This window comes from Mastigoproctus giganteus, chromosome 9 (assembly GCF_048544385.1).
Source record: "Mastigoproctus giganteus isolate SK-2022 chromosome 9, ASM4854438v1, whole genome shotgun sequence".
NCBI lineage: Eukaryota > Metazoa > Arthropoda > Arachnida > Uropygi > Thelyphonidae > Mastigoproctus > Mastigoproctus giganteus.
The window spans coordinates 55,756,147-55,775,742 of NC_143583.1; the positions used below are offsets into that span (position 1 = coordinate 55,756,147).

At 36.5% G+C, this 19,596-nt stretch overlaps 1 protein-coding gene across 1 annotated transcript in view; it reads right to left on the reverse strand.

The window, feature by feature from the left end:
* Positions 1-677: 677 nt before the first annotated feature.
* LOC150080255 (glutamate-gated chloride channel-like) overlaps positions 678-19,596 on the reverse strand; it is a 29,374-nt gene continuing 10,455 nt past the window's right edge. Inside the window, exons 4-8 of the mRNA XM_090380667.1 lie at positions 18,565-18,791; positions 14,301-14,383; positions 10,877-11,011; positions 7,627-8,006; positions 678-806 (exon numbers count right to left, since the gene is read on the reverse strand). Coding sequence (XP_090236793.1) covers positions 678-806; positions 7,627-8,006; positions 10,877-11,011; positions 14,301-14,383; positions 18,565-18,791 — 954 coding nt within the window. The remainder of the gene's footprint in view (positions 807-7,626; positions 8,007-10,876; positions 11,012-14,300; positions 14,384-18,564; positions 18,792-19,596) is intronic.

The following is a 19,596-nucleotide window of genomic DNA, read 5'->3' on the forward strand; positions in this document are numbered from 1 at the left end:
TCAAATAACTTCATAACTATTCGAAGAAACCACTAAATTATCTGTTCTTCTGTCGGTGATAAATTTTGTACTGGGGAATCTTCTGCGGATGAATTGCAGAACAAGAATGTTCAGGAAAATGAGCGATATTCAGTTATAAATGTAAAAAGGCACGTTGGAATTTTGTAACTGTAGATTTAGTTATGGGAGAAAACTGTTATTGGCCGTACAATGCCCAATAAACAGAGGCTGTACTAACAAAAGTGCAAGGGAATAATATTCTGGAGGCAATGTCAATATTCTTTGCTGAAAATCGAATCTTCAATAATTCTTTCTTGGGAGTGAATGCCTTTCTCGTAGTGTTATTCATTGGGCGCACTCTGATCTGAAACGGAAACAATTTGCTATCAGAAAACAGAAATTATAGGCCTACATACGACTGAATACAGTTTCAATAAAGATGTCAATATTTGAATGCTAGAATCGGGTTAAATTGTAAAATCAATGCATCAATTAAAAGAATAATTTTCAAAATAAACGTGAGGTTCGCATGAAAAGTGCATAACCTCCGCTCCGTATATCATAATCATCTGCAAAGAGAACGTTGAAGAGTTGACTCCGTTATTAACAGATGTGTTCGTTCAATTTTAGGCCTTCCCTGGAATGTATCAGTGATCACTAGAAAGAAGGAAGTGGAACTACTCAACATCTTCCAACTGTTTCATAAAGCTGAGGCTGTATTTGTCTGCAATGGTCTGAAAACACCAGCCTTCGCTCCTCTTTTCAGATCCTTTTTCATAACCGAAGAAGAAGAAATAGCCTACAACCTAAGAAAGAAAGCAGACCTCAAGTTTCCGCTTTTAGAAAAGCCATCGGACAGATACACATAAAATATAGAGACGAAAACCTTCCTGTAAACATCAAACATACCAATTCACTAAACGGGTTCAAGAAACTACTGATTGAACACATTTCTATGAATAATTGAATCAAGATTACCTTTCAACCAACGCCTGAAGTTTTAATAATGTCAAGCAAATTACCAAATTAAAATACAGTAATGTAAATCAAATTTTTCATAATTTAAAATTGCAGATACGTCATTATTTTAATTGTAAAAAAGCTCACAGTTTAATCTATCTTATGAACCGCATTACGCATATTGATAAATATCCCTGTTCTCACACCTCCAAGATTGCAGATGGAGGTATCTGAATTTCTCTTCTATTTAAATTTACATAATTTTCTAATTTATTAGTAGTATCCTTGTTGTTATAATACTTGTAATTTCAGGTCTGCATAATTATTATATTGTCATCTATTGTTTAAGGGAACCCCCCCCCCTAAAAAGCTTTCGTTTTATGAGTTCCCCCTCTCCTTTTGACTGTTACCTTCCATCATATGTAACAAAAAAAGGGACATCGCATATGCTATGTACATAAGAAGTATTAGGCAACTACTTCGGGTGTTTTATTCGTTTAATTATTTAGAATTTTAGACGATAACTAAGGCATCGGCATACTGTTCGTGTAAATCGAACAGTGTACCCATTCCAAGGGCACTATTCCAAGGGTCTTATATCGATTTGTACAAAAACGGGGAAGTTTGAAATGAAAGCGAAACATTGTAGATTTACTCTCTATCGATTCTCTTTCAGCCTTATTTCAAACATTGTAGATTTACTCTCCATCGATTCTCTTTCAGCCTTAACTTAACGAATATAATGTGTTTAGAATGGTGTTATTTTTGTTGAGCCAAATTTACAGAAATTGGAGACATGTTACGGTTCGTTGCTGATAATCAGACATTTGATGACTTTCTTAAACCTTGTGAAGCTTAAGATTGTGCACAGAGATTTTCCACTCAACATTAGCAATGTTAAATAGTTCACAGATCATTAATGTAAACCCCAAATAGAAGCAGGCCAAACCTTTCATGTACTCGCGACTGTCCACATACAGCGCCATGTCTGAAAAGGTAAGTACCATGTTATATTGTGCAACAGATTGCTCTAAAGTTTCTGTCGAACAAAAAGATGAAACCAGGCAAAACTTTTAAACATATTTTAAACTTAGTACGGCGATGAATATTTATCACAATCACAAGGTATACATGATTGCAGGGTCTTCAGTAAAGGTTGTAAAAATGTGCAAAACGAACTGCATGCTTTATGACTGAACATGAAGTACAAACGTATTTCCATTAAAGGATTGCAATTCATTGCAATATAAAGTAAAGCTGCCGCCAATATTATCACCGGATAGAGGTCAAGAAACTAAAGGCGTGATTCTATCAAAGGTTACACCAGGCCTAGCACAGGTGCACTGATAACGAAATACAGTGAAGCTCTGAAATGAGTGATATTTCTTTACTCTTCCACTCCCATGGTTTCGATCTGCACATTCTGATTCGCTCAAAATGTAGCAATATTTGTATTATATTTAATACCAATAAAATTTTATTTAACAAATGTTAATATTTGAACCACTGGCTTTGTTTTCTTCTTTATCCGTTTTTCATTTGAAAAGAATATTATATTTAACCTCATTTAGCAGTCGCATGACTCGGACCACGGTCAACACAACACATGTACTACTACATTCTGGTATTGACCACTCGGCTATGTCAGGCATTACTGTATTCTTATTTTCTGTTGAACAAATGAAAAGTCGGGGTTCCATGGGTCAATTAGGCAGGATCGCTTCTATAATTCACACACTAATTCGATTGTCCGGAATTTATTCCAGAATCAACACCTGTATCCACCAATTGCAGTAGCACTGAGAAATCTACTGAGTTGTTACAAATATAGTGTTCTTTTTTCGAATCTTCCTTCGTGGATGAGTCTATAAATGTAGTCTTCAAGGTGCAATATTAAGGCAACGCTCAGAAGATGCTTAGGTTAAGCAGCGAAAAACTTCAGAAAGTTTTTTGTTTGTCTTAAGGAAGAGAGTTTTTCTTCCACAAAAATTTCATTAGTTTCACCTCAATGTTTCAATTTTTTTTGCTGTAAATGTCAGAAGAGATGAGGAAGAAACGTTTTAGTGAACTTCATCCCATAAGTGTTGATATAAAGGCTACACTCTCAGAGATTGTATAATCATCCCACGTTTAGGAGAGGTTCCGTAAATCTCTCGATTACTTGAGCGATCTATTGGACCACTAGAAAAAATATTTATCGTTGGTTTTGATTATGTGCCAGGGTTAGATTGATCCTTTAGGATTTCCATTGAGGCAATTAAGGCAATAAAGCATCTGTGTATTGTGTACGTAATTTGTATGTATTCTGTGATAAGTTTATGGGATTGATCGGACCCATTAGTCACACAAGGCCACATCAAAAAGATAGAGTGCTGTTAGCTTTCATTGGCAAATTTCCAAAGATGATTTATTTGACTAATCGGAGTCGCCTGCTGAGTTCTTTCATGTTAGTACTACTGCATATTATTATTAGCTCGCTAACAAGCAACTTCCATAATCAAAGCATTTGTCACGGGTTATATGCTATTGCAATTGTAGTGACGCCATGAAAAATAAATTGACCGAATTAGGGAGTTCTCGACATGGAAATACACCGTCAGCATAATGATATACCCTGGAAACAACCACAACTACCACGCAACAGCAAATAATGAAGAAGTAAATAAAGCGTTAACAATTCGAAATACTTCTGTGTTCTATGGACTTCCATAATAACATGCACACGTGGTACCGGCCAGAACTCTTCGCTCCATTATGAGAAAATAAACCACAGACAGAGATATCGAACGTACGCGACATGAATAAGGTTAGATACTGGATTGGCAACCTACACATAAGTGAAAACAAACGAGAAAAGCGCAGGGATTACGAATAATTGAGGATTACCAGTAAGACTGCAGTAGGAAAAGAAGGGCGAAAAGAGATGCGAATCCATTTTCCAGAACAAACAGAAACTTTCTAAATGGAGGCTATTTGAAGACGAAAACGAAATATCTTATTCGAAAAAAAGAAATTTGGCAATTGCCACTAACATTCTAGGACCACTAACGTTTAAAATACAATTGCATATACTGTATTGTATTTTAAATACGTAAAATCGTGTTGCTAACCAACAAAATACAAGGAACAAATTAAGCTAAGTGACTGAAACATATTTACCCTAAGCGCTTAACAAGTTACTAAGGAACACTTAATGTGTTCCTTAAGGAATCATAAAGACCTACGTGATAGATGCTGGTTGAATCGCACGCATATCCAACTTAATTAAGGTCAAGTTCTCTTGAATCGCACGCATATCCAACTTAATTAAGGTCAAGTCTAAATGGTTTGTACTCGAGAAAAGAGGCCAACAACCAAACCTCAATAATAAAAGAGTTTTATTAATCTGATGCGGAATTCGTGTCGTTTGACGAATTATGGCAATTCCTTGCGTGCAGTAAGATATGCATGCAAAATCAAAAAAAACTGATCAAGTATATTACGTACCCATTCAACTTCTGAAGTATGCTTTATATTATGGTAAAGAAATCTTTTAAATAGAATAATGTTCGTATAATGACTCCTCATGACTGAAGGTTCCTCGGGACGACTATTAAACAAACCAAACAACCTTCCCAATAAAGGCCTAAAAACTTATCGGCATATGTTTGTTAGGATCACATCAATACGCTGCAAGACAATTCTTTGTACCACAGTTCGCTGTATGCCAATTCGGTGCATGACATTTCGGCGTACGAAACAGTTTGGTGAATGACATTTCGCTGTATGTGACAATTTTATATATGACAGTTTGGTGAATGACATTTCGCTGTATGTGACAATTTTATATATGACAGTTTGGTGAAAGACGATTGGGGCTACGATGATTCGATAAATTCTTTGAGAGAATTTGACACAAGACAGAAAAAGCAAACGTTTAACATGCCATGATCACCATACCGTTCTTGACGTTTTATATTTTTTTGATGGAGCCATCAAAATACTATTCAGTTCCGTTTTTTAATGCACATTCTACTCTTTTTTAAAATATCCTATTAAAAGAAAGTGCTACGGACAGGTCAAGGCTTGGAGATACCAGAGAACCTTGTTCTCACTTTACTTTTACTTCTGTCAATTGCATTTTTGGGGAATACATGGGCGGTGAGTTGTTCCAGAGACCAAAAATAGCGATCATTAATGGATACGGACTTGGTAATGCTCAGCTCCTGACGCTCGGTTTGTTAATCCGCGCTATAAATTTTTACTGAAAGAAGTTAGTAGTAGGCTAATAATGTGGATGGATTAAGGGTAGGTGGGTAAGCTTCCCTGAAGATTGTGCTGGCTGGAATTACATTCCGACTCCCATATATGGAAAAGCGCTCTGGCCAAGTTTTCACTAGGACCCATGGCAGTTCTCGACGCTTTTGACTAAGGCATGGTACGTCGAAAGACACTTAATATTCATGGAGGGCAGTAGTTAAAAGGGTGTTTACTTTTGCACCAAACAACTAAGGTCGTGAGGCGTCTGTGTATAATGCCTATACTGTATATAGGCATATTTTATAATTGCATATACTGTATTGTCTCTTCTGTTTGCTTTGTTTGCTTCATAAAAAACGCGAAGTGGGAGAGGGAACAAAACACCAACCCATAAAAAGTCCTCGATTGTAATGGGATTCGAACCACCTCATTTTGCATTGTGCTTACGTTTAAAATACTTTTTTTCGGGGTTATTTGAAGTCCATGTTTTTCAAGTAGTAAGAATTGGTTAGATGCAGGTTGAGAAGGATGAGGAAGAAATTTATTACCACACAAACTAGAAGAAAGGAAAATAATGAAAGTTAATAGTATTTTAGGGTATTTCTGCATTCCTTCTTTCTAAGTCACCAAAATTTCTCTTTTTTCCTAAACCATTTACTTCACTGATGTTCATTTCTGATCTCTGTCTTAGAAACCAATTGTCTTTCATCAAATTGTCATAGCTTACCAAAGAAGTTAGTAGTAGCTATAAAACTGTCTTTCACCAAATTGTCACATACAGCGAAATATCATTCACCAAATTGTATCTTACACCGAGTTGTCGCATACAGCGAATTTTCATAAAAAGAACTGTCGAACAACGAATTATCTTGCAACGAATGGACATACATCCATTTTTGTCACCTTGCACAAAATGAAGAAAGTTATTTAATAGTGCGCAATGCGTTACATTTCAGGCGCGTTGGCAAATGATAATAATTCATGATTTATAACAAAAAATGAGCAAAAAGCAACGACTGTTATGCGCGAACCGAGAACGTTTCCTTTCTGCGAATCTGGCACAATATCCATTGATTCATAACATCAGCGCAGGGTAAAGAACACAATATCCAATGATTCACATATAGTATATAGATAGCCGATATGGGATGTATGAAAAAATATATAATAATAATAATTACCGGACTTCTGATGGCCGAATTTTAATGAAATTTGTGTATGCTCAATAAATTTCTCCAATACCTAAATATAAAATTTTATGAAAATCATTTCAGTAGAAATCGAGTTCTTTTATAATGTAAACGGACGAACAGAGAAAATATAATCCCCAGATTTTATTCGTCCGACTTTAATAAAATTTGGAATGGCCCGAAAAATCTTCTATAACCTTCAATGTCCAAGAAAATCCGTTCAGTAAGAGCTGGTAGTGCTTACCATTGGGCATGTTTTGCTGCGAAGAACTAGGACCCCTGGTGTGTATGGACCAACGTTTAACTGGTGTGTGGTCTACCAGCAACTCTTAGGAGACCATATGTACCCTGCCATGTTGCATTTTTTTCTGGAAATGGGATCTTCCAAGACGATAATGCGCCCTGTCATTAGGTCCACACAGTGCACAAGTGGTTCAAGGAACACAGTGAAGATATCACCCATCATGATTTGCCTCCGAATTCTCCTGACCTCAACCAATTGAACATCTGTGGGATGTTTAGGATCATTCATCATCTGTTCGAACACTGTGGAAAGCCTTGAAGGCAGTATAGCTGCAGATCCCTACGGACGTCTTCAGACTTCTAGTAAGTAGAATCAATGTCTTGGCGAATAGCGGCTGTTATCCATGCAAAAAGTAGCCTAACACGGTATTAGGTAGGTGGTCATAATTCATCTAACGCTCAAAAAAAAAAAACGAAATAACATTTGTCGATTTTAGTGAAATTTTATGAAATTCTGAAAGAGGTAAATATGATATTTTATGAAAATCCGTCCACTGTGAGTCGAGTTATTACATTCTGATGGACGGCTAAACAGATGAACATGGTGAAGTTAGCATTTTAAGCATATACGAATGCCTTTAAAATACTTGAATTTTTTTAAACATCTCGAAGAAGCCATTTGCAATTCATCTATCCCATCTCGAGAAAGATAAAACCAGGGACCTCATATAATGCCCATCCAGGCCTAATGATTATGCCCCCTTTAATTTTGGTTCTCAGATGTGATTGTTCAAATATGAATCAAGGGTGGACAGTGATTTATTGGGAAAAATCCTCTGTTCTCGGAAGAACAAGAATTTCCGGAGAAAAATTTTGGCACTGCCTTCATAACTATAAAAGTTATGAAACTACCTTCGTGCACTGTATTAATAAATATAAAATTTTATAAATTAATAAATTAAATAAAAATCTAAGAATATCTAGAACTACTTACTGAATGAACATTCAATTTTGCTGCATTCGGCACAGGCACAACCTTCGAAGATTTTGCCCTTTCCTTCTCATTAGTGTATATGGCCAATACTAAAGCATACTCTAGAAGACTGCAGAACACAAATCCAATACACAGGGAGAGCCAGATGTTTAGGGCTACAATATAAGACACATTTGGGAGATTTGCTTGGTATTGCTTTGTTACTATAGTCAATAGACTCGTCACTCCTAGGGTTACCCTGGCGGGCACGGCTTCAGGGGGTATCCAAAAGGACAACATGGACATAAATACAATGAGTACAGTAGGCATATAGATATTAGTCAGGTAGTAGCCTCCTCTCCTTTGTAATGTTATGATGGCTTGTAAGCAGTCGGATTCACCTACAAAGAAAAACTGAATTTCTGCAATCTCTTCTATTTCTGCAATTACCGCAAAGACAGTTCTGATATCAAATTCTCCGTTTTCTTCCAATTTAGACATAATTAGTTAAAACACAACCCAAAAACTATCAGGGGTACAAAAATGAATTTGCTGTTTTTGGAGAATTCCATGGAGAATCACAGTTTCTAGACTGTTCTGATGAGGTTACGACTTAACGAATTTATAATCACACATAGAGAAATAACACTTTTGCTCTAGCTGGAAATTCAGCTTATTTTACAGGATTTATTTTTATAATCTGGCTATTAAGTAAAATAAATTTTGTTGATCGGCTACATTTCTGAATTTTCTTTCAAATCGTGCTTTGAAGGCAGGAGATAAAATAAGCAGATATTATAAATAAACTACGTTTAAATTAAATAAGTGCCCTACTACACACAGAGTGGCCAGTTTATTAGATACACTCCTATCATCCAAAGATTTGGCTTCCATCAGAGAAAGTGTCACGTGCCCGTACCAGGCTATATAAAGAAGGTGGTCAGATACCAACAGTGTCCATGATGCTTGCCAATGGAAGCATCATTGATACTACTGCCCTGCTGAAGTACTCGCAGACAACATCGTCTAGAGTGTACCTGTAATCCCTTCATGATTCCTGAGGTCATGAACGGGAATCGAACCCAAATCTCTCTAAATGAGTGGCAGAATGAGATGTATCGTGCTGACCAAGCCGCTACGGATTACTCATGATAGGGATATAATAGCAGTAAGCGAAATGATTGGCCCAATTCTTGTCAATTAAAAGCCAAAAGCTATTGTCACAGTTACACCGACTCTGAAGGATTTTGCTGCACTATCAGAAATTATAATAAAACAAATAAAAATACCCGCTGCCTTTTCCGGTAGATACTAATCAGTGCTTCGAATTTCCTCTATCCGTCGACTCCAACTACTCATGGTGGCAAAGTTACAGTATTCAATAATTAAAAGTAAAAAAAATAAATAAATAATAATAAAAATTAACTTTTGAAAACTTCCTGCAATCCAGGTTTATAATTCCTTTCCCTTTAAATTTCTGCCCCCGATTCTAGCACAGTAAAAATTGAACACAATAAAAATAGCATATACATCTCTATATCAGAGATTAATAGATCTCAATCAGGTCCTACTAAAGGTATCAAGTTACCAAGCCTTTAAGCCCTCATATTCTAAGTCGGGATCATTTTGACACCCCTTTTGCATTTGCTCAGGCATATTGCGATTGCCTTCCTTTGACCTTTCTTAAAAGCTCGATGTGTTCTTTTAGGTTCCATCTCCATATTTAGACACAATACTTCAAGTGCGATCTCACCATTATTTTATACAATGGGTGGGAATGTTTCTCCCCATCTCTTCAAGCGGATAAGTTAAATGGGAAGTATTTTTTATGGCTCATCATTTGCATTAGCCAAATCAGGCTAATGTAAATGGCGAAAGCTTGCTTTCTTGCATCATTTGTCACTACTAATGCGAATGCTAATCATGGACGCGACACCACAGGTTCTCCTTGCCAGGGAGACATGAAATTCTCCTGCACGGAGAACTCCTTGCATCCCTGGATTATAACTTCCTCTGGATTATAGTTTCCTTTAATGTTTCTAATTCAAATTCTTCCAGTATATAAATTATGTTCAAGTTGTAATTGTAAAACCTTGTAATCGCCAGTAAAAACCTTTCATTTTGCAGCATTTGTTTATATATTTATTTAGTTTTAATTGATGTACAGAGTTCTCTCTAGAACCATCCCCGAAATCTATTCAGGTCATCCTGACGGAGCGCTGCTTAACGCTGGTCATTACCCACTCTGTCCATCTTCATGTCATCTGCAACATGACATCACGCAAATTGCATAAAAATATGTTAGTTGAACGGTCTGTTTTAGCTGACTTGGATACCGTGTCATCATTCCATAAGCTACAGTTGTATTTTTCTCATTTAATGCTAAACAATTTGACGCAGTTAGATTGTAAATCACGTGGTAAAAAAAAAAAAAAAGTAAAGTGCAGCCATTATCAACCCACTGCAGGATGGAAGCCTCCTCAACAATTCATGCTAAGGGAAATGGACCATAATCTGCCACGCTGGTCCAGTGCGGGTTGGCAGATCGACCGTATTCAGCAGTCAGGGGCTTGAACCCCGGTCTACTCAAAGAGCGTGTGGTACTGCACTCACGCTCCTGCCCACTCTGCTACGGAGGCCGCGCCTCCGTAGTAATCACGTGATAATAAACGTAAAAGGATACCTAAACATAAAAACGCTCATTTTAATGACATAAACCCGGTACCAGATGAAATTTCGTGATAAATTACAGTACAACTGTGAGTTGTCTAAATGCAAGCATTTAACTGAACTTGCTGAATCTATTAAAACTCTAGACAATATTTTATTTACATTGCCAAAATAAACAGTTTTTACTAGCACTTCTGAAAGTTTTATGAATATTTCTATGCAACAAACTTTAGCTTTATTTGTCTGATTACTGTTTAAGCTGTATCCTGCGTGTTTCAATTTCTACTTTGTTGTATACGTGGCGTGCTTAGCTTCCATTAGTAAAAGCAAAATATCGGTAGAGGAAAGAAGCTTTTTAAAGATAAACATAAACAAATTCATTAATTTTATATTTTTTTAAACACCACAATGAATATGACAAATACAGTACGTGATTCAATACAACAAATACGTGCTGCGCGTGCTACAGAGATATTGAATTTTCTGGAAGCACAGGTATCAGTACAGAGTTAGCAAAAATAAAATAATAATATAAAATAATAATAAAATAAATAAATGTTAACTGGTGAAAACTTAATAAATGTGTAATTGTGATTCTTACCAAGAAGAGTTGTTCCATTACATATATTGGCCGACAGCTCACCAATTTCGAATTGAGGTAGTACAATATCTGTATCAGTTATCACATTTGCCTTCTCTGCCCAGATCATCTTCATTTCAGTGGATGTATGTGAAACTGAAAAAAAAAATGAAGTCAAGGTTAAGATATTAACCACGATCAAAAACGGAGAAACTGTAGTTTGAGACTGAAATTTATCCACTAATTTGGGCATTATGAATACACGTTGAAACATATTTATTACATGGACAAAGATAGTAACCATTTTTACTAAAATTTAGCGTACATAAAGTCTTCTTAAAGAACTATAGCAGTGCAGAATTAGTCTGTCAGAAACCCCCCTTTAAGAACGAAGAGATTTTGCATTCAAGTCGAAAAAAATTAGGATATTTTTTTTTCACATATTTTGAATCTTTATACACTATTTTCTAAATCCAGCTGACATATTTAAGAAATGAATCTATATTTCTGCATTTCAAGAAGCTCTTAATAAGACCTTCATTTCTGAGTTTTTGTTTTGTTTTTTTCTGTGAATTATTCTTGTAAATATGATTGAGAAACATATATTATATGCTTTCAGTTATTTTGAGAAACCCCCAGATGGATCAATCATTTTATGTATATTATTTGTAGCAACCTTTCGGTCTGATAAACGTGCTGAAAAATGACAGGAAAGCGTGATGAATACTTCTAGAATTGTTGCTGACGAAAAACAATAATCAAGATGAACCTAGGTTTTACCGTTATGAATAAATAAGTGGTACAGCATAGGACGTTCTTCCTGTAGCTATGCATTATTAACAAATTCATAGATATAGAATGTTTTTCCTGTATCTCTATGAATTCGTTAATAATGCAATAAAGAAAATGGATGGGAATAACCTGGCTGTTAGATGGCGCTCTTTTCAATCTGTTCGTCACTGAATTTTAAGTTAGAACATAAACTACCTTGCTACTTTATTAGGACCATGGAAGTTTGGACAATATGTACATAATAAGGTCACTTGGAATGTGTGTGTGTGTGTGTGTGTGTGTGTGTGTGTGTGTGTGTGTGTGTGTGTGTGTGTGTGTGTGTGTGTGTGTGTGTGTGTGTGTAATTCAACCAAATAGTGCCGAAGTCAGTTCATCATCAATGAGGGAACTGAAGAATGGAGAGTATCTCACCGACTTCCAAAAAGGTGATTGCCGATGGCACTCGTGGGTAACACAGTTGGTAGGATCGCTGTCTTCCCCACACTGGGTGAAAAATATCTGAGTTCTAGTCCCGTCGATAAAGGGAGGAATATTTTGGTAGCATGATTTTTCTCCCGGAAACTCTGGTTTCTCGTCCAGCAAAACAGAAAATCGACCTCGAAACACCCGCAATTCATAGCCAGTATACCGGCAATCGACAATCGAGGCATACCGGCAATCGAGTATTCAAAGATTCCATTCGTAAATTACTCGAAAGACAAATGTCGTTCGAGTCTTTTACGAATGGAAAAGGTGAAGGAAACATCCTTCAAAAGACGCAAATACGGCCGAAAATATAAGGTGATGGAGCGCGACTAAATGTCTGGATCAGGTTTTCAAGTGCCAAACTTGTTCCGTCACCAAATGAAAGAACAATTAACCTCTGCATTTAATGAGGAACAGAACAAGCAGCACTCAAAGAACCCTAAAAAATGTACAACGGAAGTAACAGACTTTCTCGGAAGTCACTGGTCGCGGATACCAGTCTGAAAATACGGCTGCGTTGGTGACAAGATGTAAAAGATGGATGTAGAAGGAATAGAGACAGGTCATATGGTCCGATAAATCCCAATTTTTTAAGCTTTTCAGCACCGATGAAAGCGTCTACGTGTGTAGCACAGTGGTATCGTCACTGTCCTCCCACACCGGGTGGAAAAGGTCTGCGTTCGAGTTCGAGTCCCTTCGATGACGCGAGGAACTTTAATGGGCCTTTTTTTCACTCCGTGGCTCAGTTCGTCAGTCTCAGGCGTAGATAGCAAGGTTTCCCCCCCATAATTGGAGGTTTTCGGTCAGCAAAACAGACAAATCGACCATGGAACACACGCAATTAACAGACATATGATACACAGCACGGCAGATGAATTTAATTATTCGGGTGGCCTAAAATAATAGTTTTTTTTTTTTTTTGGCACCGGTGAAAGCATGAAAGTCATAATATACCCTGGATCATATACACTGACTGGTTTTCGACAGTGTATATGATCCAGCTATGAGTGATCGATGAATGACTGTTCGGTAAATTGCCATCATCTTGGCATCTCATGTGAAAGTGTGTACCATATAGTAAGAGAGGTTATCGCTATGAAAAAGATGGCAACACTTTGGATACCAAAGTTGTTGATAGCAGAACTCACAACAGTTGTCAAGCCAAGCATTTGAATCGTTTTCAAGCGGATCCAGCAAATTTCCTTGAAAGGTTTATGACCATGGATGAGAGGTGGGTCCATCATTTTCAGCCAGGACAGAGGAGCAATCCGAACAGTAGAAACACGGCTTTTTTTTTCCCATTCAAAAAAAAAAAAAAAAAGAAAAAAGCCAAGTCTATTCCTTTCACTGGAAAGGTGGTGGCATCGGGTTTTTGGGATTTTGATGGAGTACTGTTGATGGATGACCTTCAGAAAGACCAAACAATCATAGGGGCATATTAAGCAGGCCTTGTGGGGCGTTTGCGGGAAAACATCAAAGACAAACGTCGAGGAAAACTCTGAAAAAGAGTCATGTCCCACCAGGAAAACGCGCCTGCTCACAAGTCTGTCATTGCCATGGCTGCACTATATGAGCGCGACTTTAAAATCTAGGATCATCCCTTATATTCATCAGATCAAGCACCATCGGACTTTCACCTATTTCGTAATTAGAAAAAATACCAGCATGGCAGCCATGTTCACCGATGGTGACGTCATTGCTGCAGTGGATGTATTCCTGAAGACCCAAGAGAAATCTTTCTTCCCAGCTGGAATAATGCATTGCAGCATCGGTGACTACGGTGTATTGACTCCAAAGTGTACAGTGTTGAAAAGTAATATATTACTAGTCTCCTAAAATAAACCATTCATACTTATGCCACGAACTTTTCAAAACACCTAAACCCATTGATATAAACGCAATTTGTGGACAAGAAACACTAAACTCTCATATTCCCAATTTCCTTGCCATTAATCGCAACCTAATCTGTTTTGAATTTAAATCCTACTTGTTTGTCAAGGGCTAGTTAAAATTTTACTAACTGCTTATAAAATTTGGCTAAACTTTATTTTTCAATTTCAATTTCTACTTGTTTCTTAACTGGAATTTATGTTTGTACTCTATTTTAGGGCCGTATTATTTTATAAAATGAAGGAATTATATCGAATATATTAAAGAAGAAAAAGATTCAGGGGCATCCGCTACTTACGACTCATCATGATGACATCGCATTTCTGTGTATCGTGAGGGAACAGATGCAAATCCATATCGCAACTGACTTCCACCGATAACCTAAAACGATATATAAAAACAGATACGTAAAATATATCGATATACGTATAAAAGATATATATATATATATATACATTTAAAAAAAAACACGGAATGGCATGTAAATTAAAAATGCTATAAGAATATCCACCTGATTAACTGCAGCGCAATCTAAACACAAAAAATCAGTACCAATTGTAAACCAGATTAAAAATATCTGTGAAATCACTATTACAGACAGCCTTTTTGGCAGGGTCACTAACAGCTGATCTAAAAAACTAAATATAAAGTATCCAATCACGCCAGGAGTGTCCTTAAAATTACTAACGTTAAATTGCTCATTAAGTTAAAAATACCACTAATGCAAATATTCATTAGCCTCGCAGTTTGGTAAATTTAATAGTGCGAAAACATCTAATAGGAAAATTCAAACTCTAAACTATGAAACTGATTTCGTAGCAGTGGAAATATAATATCTTCTCATGAAAATTAATAAAGGAATGCCATCCTGAATATCGTACATGAGTTGAGGTTTGAGAGGCCAGAAAAACAAGCTTTTTACACTAGACTAATTTCTATAGATTGTGTACAAGAGGAAGGTGGTTCCAGAGAAGGATTATATTCGGTAAGTTTGCAGTTGACCTTTAATGGATGCTGCCTGATTGATAAACATGCCCAATCCAATTTAGAAGGAATGCAGTAGAAAGTCCTCGAGTTATGTATTAAATGATCTAATTGGAGTTAATAGTAGAAGGGGCCGTTCTGCTGTGACTTATGACATCCGGCTGTTTGAGGCTTGAGACAAACATATTAGGACGAATAGACAGGAAGATCAGCGTCACTAAATAAATAAAAAAAAATCTTTATTGGTACAGATGGAGTATACAAATTCCCATACAGAAAACTAGCAGGAGTTCAGAAAATTCAAAATGTGATCTGAAGAACCGCGGTCATTTCATTCAACACCATGCCGGTGTACTATTAAATGTACTCATTTCATAGTACACCTGCACAAGAATTGTGTGCCATAAAATATGTAAAACTCAGGAACTTTTATCAGTGATGTTTGCAATGTATACAAGCGATCCTCAATTTCGGTCATGTTCTGGTTACAGATGAATTACGTTTTACAAGAAATAGAATTCTCAACGACTCTCGAAACACTCACACGTGGACTGAAGAAAACTCACATACGTCAGTACTCATGAGCATACTTTATCCTTTAATGTTTGGTGTTGTTGTTTGGGGCCAATCTTATTGGTTCTTATTTCCCATCAGCAAGGTTTTCAGAATATCTTAAATTTGCTGCAGAACAGTTTGGGGTAATTATTGAGAGGGATACCACTTGAAAATTGACAGAGGATGTAGTTTATGTACGACAGATCAGCAGCTCACTCTTCCCGTGACCTTGCTGACTTTTTAAATGCTGAATACAGTAACCGATGGATTGATCAAACGTCCCTGCATAATGGCAAACATGATCACCTAACCCTCACACCCTCTGAATATTCCACGCGTATATTAATATGCAAGACGAACTAAAACTGTCATTATTAGGGTCACCAGAGAACCAACTCATCTCCACGTGTAATATTTCCATACATTGCGCGTGTTTCTGGTCAATCTGCCTGTTTTCCAGGAATCAAAACTATAAGAGTTTCCGTGGAAAAAAAATATCTTGCTATCCACACCTGAGACCGACTAATTCATCCACTGAGTGATAAAAACCAGTAAAGTTTCCTTAAGTTATTGGGGGATTTGAACCCGGGCCTTTCCACCCGTGTAGAGAGGACAATGATTATAACCACTGTGGTACCAGCGCAGAGACGCAAAATGAACTGAGAAATCTCATTTTGGAACCTGCTGAAAACAGCTCTGAAACGATAAGGCATGCCTAAGAATCGTTAATTCGTAGCGTTCAATGTTGCACTGAACAAAATGGGAATCACTTTAATTCACTTTTAATTTTCCTTTTAGAAGTTAACTCTGCGTGTTTTGCAATGTATGATGAATATTTAATACTTCAGAAATAATGAAGAGACGCATATTTATGTGAACTTTTATCTTATTATTTATAGTTGTATAATAGTGTTCTATATTTGTTCTGCAATCGTGAAGCAATTGTAGGAATTACCTTTAGAAATTAATATATCTAAAAGTAATGGGTTAAAAATCCGCTACTGTCCTTTTTATTCTCCGGACCTGGTTTCTATAAGCCTCTTGCTCTTTCCAAAACTTAAGAAGTACATCAGACAATGATTTTACTAGGAAGAAGGGGCTATGTGCGCTATCAGAAACTAGATTACAGAGAAGGATAGTAAACTCTTTACGTTGCGGGAAAGGACTTTGCACCATTTAAAAAAATATATTGCATTTCAGGTGGACTCATTATTGTTTTTTTTTTTTGTATATTGCGCATAGTTCCAAGGCCACATGGCGCCAGTATATTATGTTTGTACAATTGTGTTTACAGGCTATTTAAATGTTGTGTAGGCTAAAAAAAATACAGAATAGATCAATGGACAAACCGTACTTACTCTACCCGAGATCGGTTATAGTCACAGCTGAAGAAGCTTTTAAGAATTCCTCAGATTCTCAGTTATTCGAGCTCAGACTGCTCCAAATGACTGAAAAGTGATGACACCAGTGCACTGTCATGGAAAACGGACTCTTGTGTTAAACACTTAAATAAAACTTTTTCAAAAGCTTTATTTTTTAAGGGCCATTCTATGATCGTTTTAAACTATTCTGGCATGTTATTCTTTTTTTTTTAATTGAACAGTTAGCGTTACTGAATTCTGGATTACAATTGATTAAAATCAACACAAGAATCACATGTTTAATACGATTGCTAACATGAATGAATAATCCGATTTCTGAAGCCAAGTGGATGAAATGTTTCAGTCTCAATGAAAACCGATTAAAAATTCTTTATCTTCTTCGAATGATTCACCAACTAAAATATTTACCATTTTAAGCTTTCACAATACTTCATGACAAACCGATAAACAAATTAATTTACTTGCGAAAATATTGCACCGAATTCATCTCTGTATATTATGGAAATACTGCTATTTCTTTGATCGCAAGCACACGCTACAGATTACAGAAGAATGGTACCTGTTAGTGGCTGGTAGTGATGGATTTATATATATATATATATATATATATATATATATATATATGGTTTTTTGCTGTGCAGATGTTTGCACTCATTTATTAACTATAGCAAATTTTAATTCACTTTCCCGTCTTCTCTCTTTTTTTGGGCGTATCCAACTCATGCTAAGATCAGCTCCATGGAATTGTTCCTTGTAACATGCCATTTTACTATTGCACATCTATAATTTAATTCTAATAGAATTTGAGCGCCTCCGTAGCCAGGTGGGAAGGAGCAGCAGTGCGTAGCACACGCTTCTTGATTAGACCGGGGTTCGAGCCAGTCACCACCAAATACAGAGGATGCGGAAAGATCAATGGAATGACCACCGCATATTCCCGGAGCAATACGGCCTTAGTTGCTAATGCTCCTAAGAACCCAACAATTCTATTAGAGTTCAAGCTAAGTTTTAACTCTAATAGAACTCTACTTTTATAAGGTTCGAATTTTTTTTGGCCATTGTGTGTGTGTGTATTATTGCAACATGTTGTTGTTGTAATAGGGTTTCAGGAGCATCAGCGACTAAGGCCATATTTCTCCGCGTATATTGTCTCTGTAAATTGCGTGTGTTTTGAAGTCGATTTTCTGTTTTCCAGACGAAAAACCCGAGTTTCTAGGAGAAAAAACCATGCTACCCTCACCTGAGGCTAACTAACTCAGCCACGTTGTGAAGAGTGTCCATAAAAATTCCTCATATCATCGACGAGATTCGAATTCAGGTCTTTTCCGCCAGGTGTGGGGAGGAAGGAGATCCTACCAACTGTGCTACCCACGAGGGCATTGTAGCAGCATGTCTGTTTATGTAACAGTCTCGCGATAATCTGTAACTATCTCACCCTTCCCTCTTTAGCAGTAAAAAACCAAAAAACTCTGATGTCGCCCCATTTTTGTACCTTTCTTTGGCAAATTACCACTGGAACCAATATATCTGTGGCTTCCACGACAATTCGCTTAAACAATTATTAATAAAAGTGTATTTATTTTGATTATATTAAATTTGTTAATGTGTCTATTCTACTTACAGAATGTAAACTAGTCTTACCTGATTGAAAGGGTAAGTTGATTATCCTTTGACAACGTCATGAACATGTAAGGAATGATAGTTTCCTGTACTCTTCCATCTATCGAGTTCTTGAAGTAAATATCAGGAATCCAGATATCTTTCATCCAATCATTATTCAAAGTGATCTTCTGCTCCTTTCGACTTTGGGGGATCGAAAGTCCCTTGTCTTCCCACATGTTATGCATGACCATATCAAACATTATGGACTGTTAAAAATATTAGAAGGTTTAGAAATATTCATAATTAATTAACGAATTAAAATCAATTACAAATTAAGTTATTTAATTATATAGTACATGTGGTACCCTTTAAAATGCAGAAAGGAGAGTCATATTACTTCTAAATGCTATAGAGAATGCATTCATATTCGTACTTGAGTTTATCGGGTTTTAGGTTGAACCATTTGGTAAAGTAAGCATAACTACAGCGATTTCCGTTCTCTAACTACTGTTTAGTAAAGCTGGGTGAATAACAGACAATTACACGCTTCTGCAGAGGCGGCTATTTTCGTGTTGAAACTCAATATTTCAATATGCACCGTGCAAAATATCGCTTTCACTTCATTCGACGCGTCAACTGCAATCGATGAAAAGCATTTAAATTCGCATGGGATAAAAAAAAAAAAAAAAAAAGATGACCTTTCAACGAAGTATGAAAGAAATAAAATGACTATTATCGATCTTGATTTTCTTGTCCACACATTTTTCAGTCACCTGACCATCCAGCATCTGTTGCGTCAAGGTGAATCAATAGAATTTAGAAATGCAGTCGTCACATCCACATACTATTTCAACTAAATAAAAGAACTCGATCGAAATAGACCAAATATACTGATGGACCCGACTGTACAGCTACATTACCGAAATTAATGTAATATCGAAATGTGTTTGAATCTAACATATAAAGAAGACTAGCTGCCAACCTCCAACAAGTGTACTGGTACGCCATGAGGTTATTTAAGAATTTTTAAATGTTCTCTAAAAAAGATTCTTTGAATTTTTTTTTTTTTTT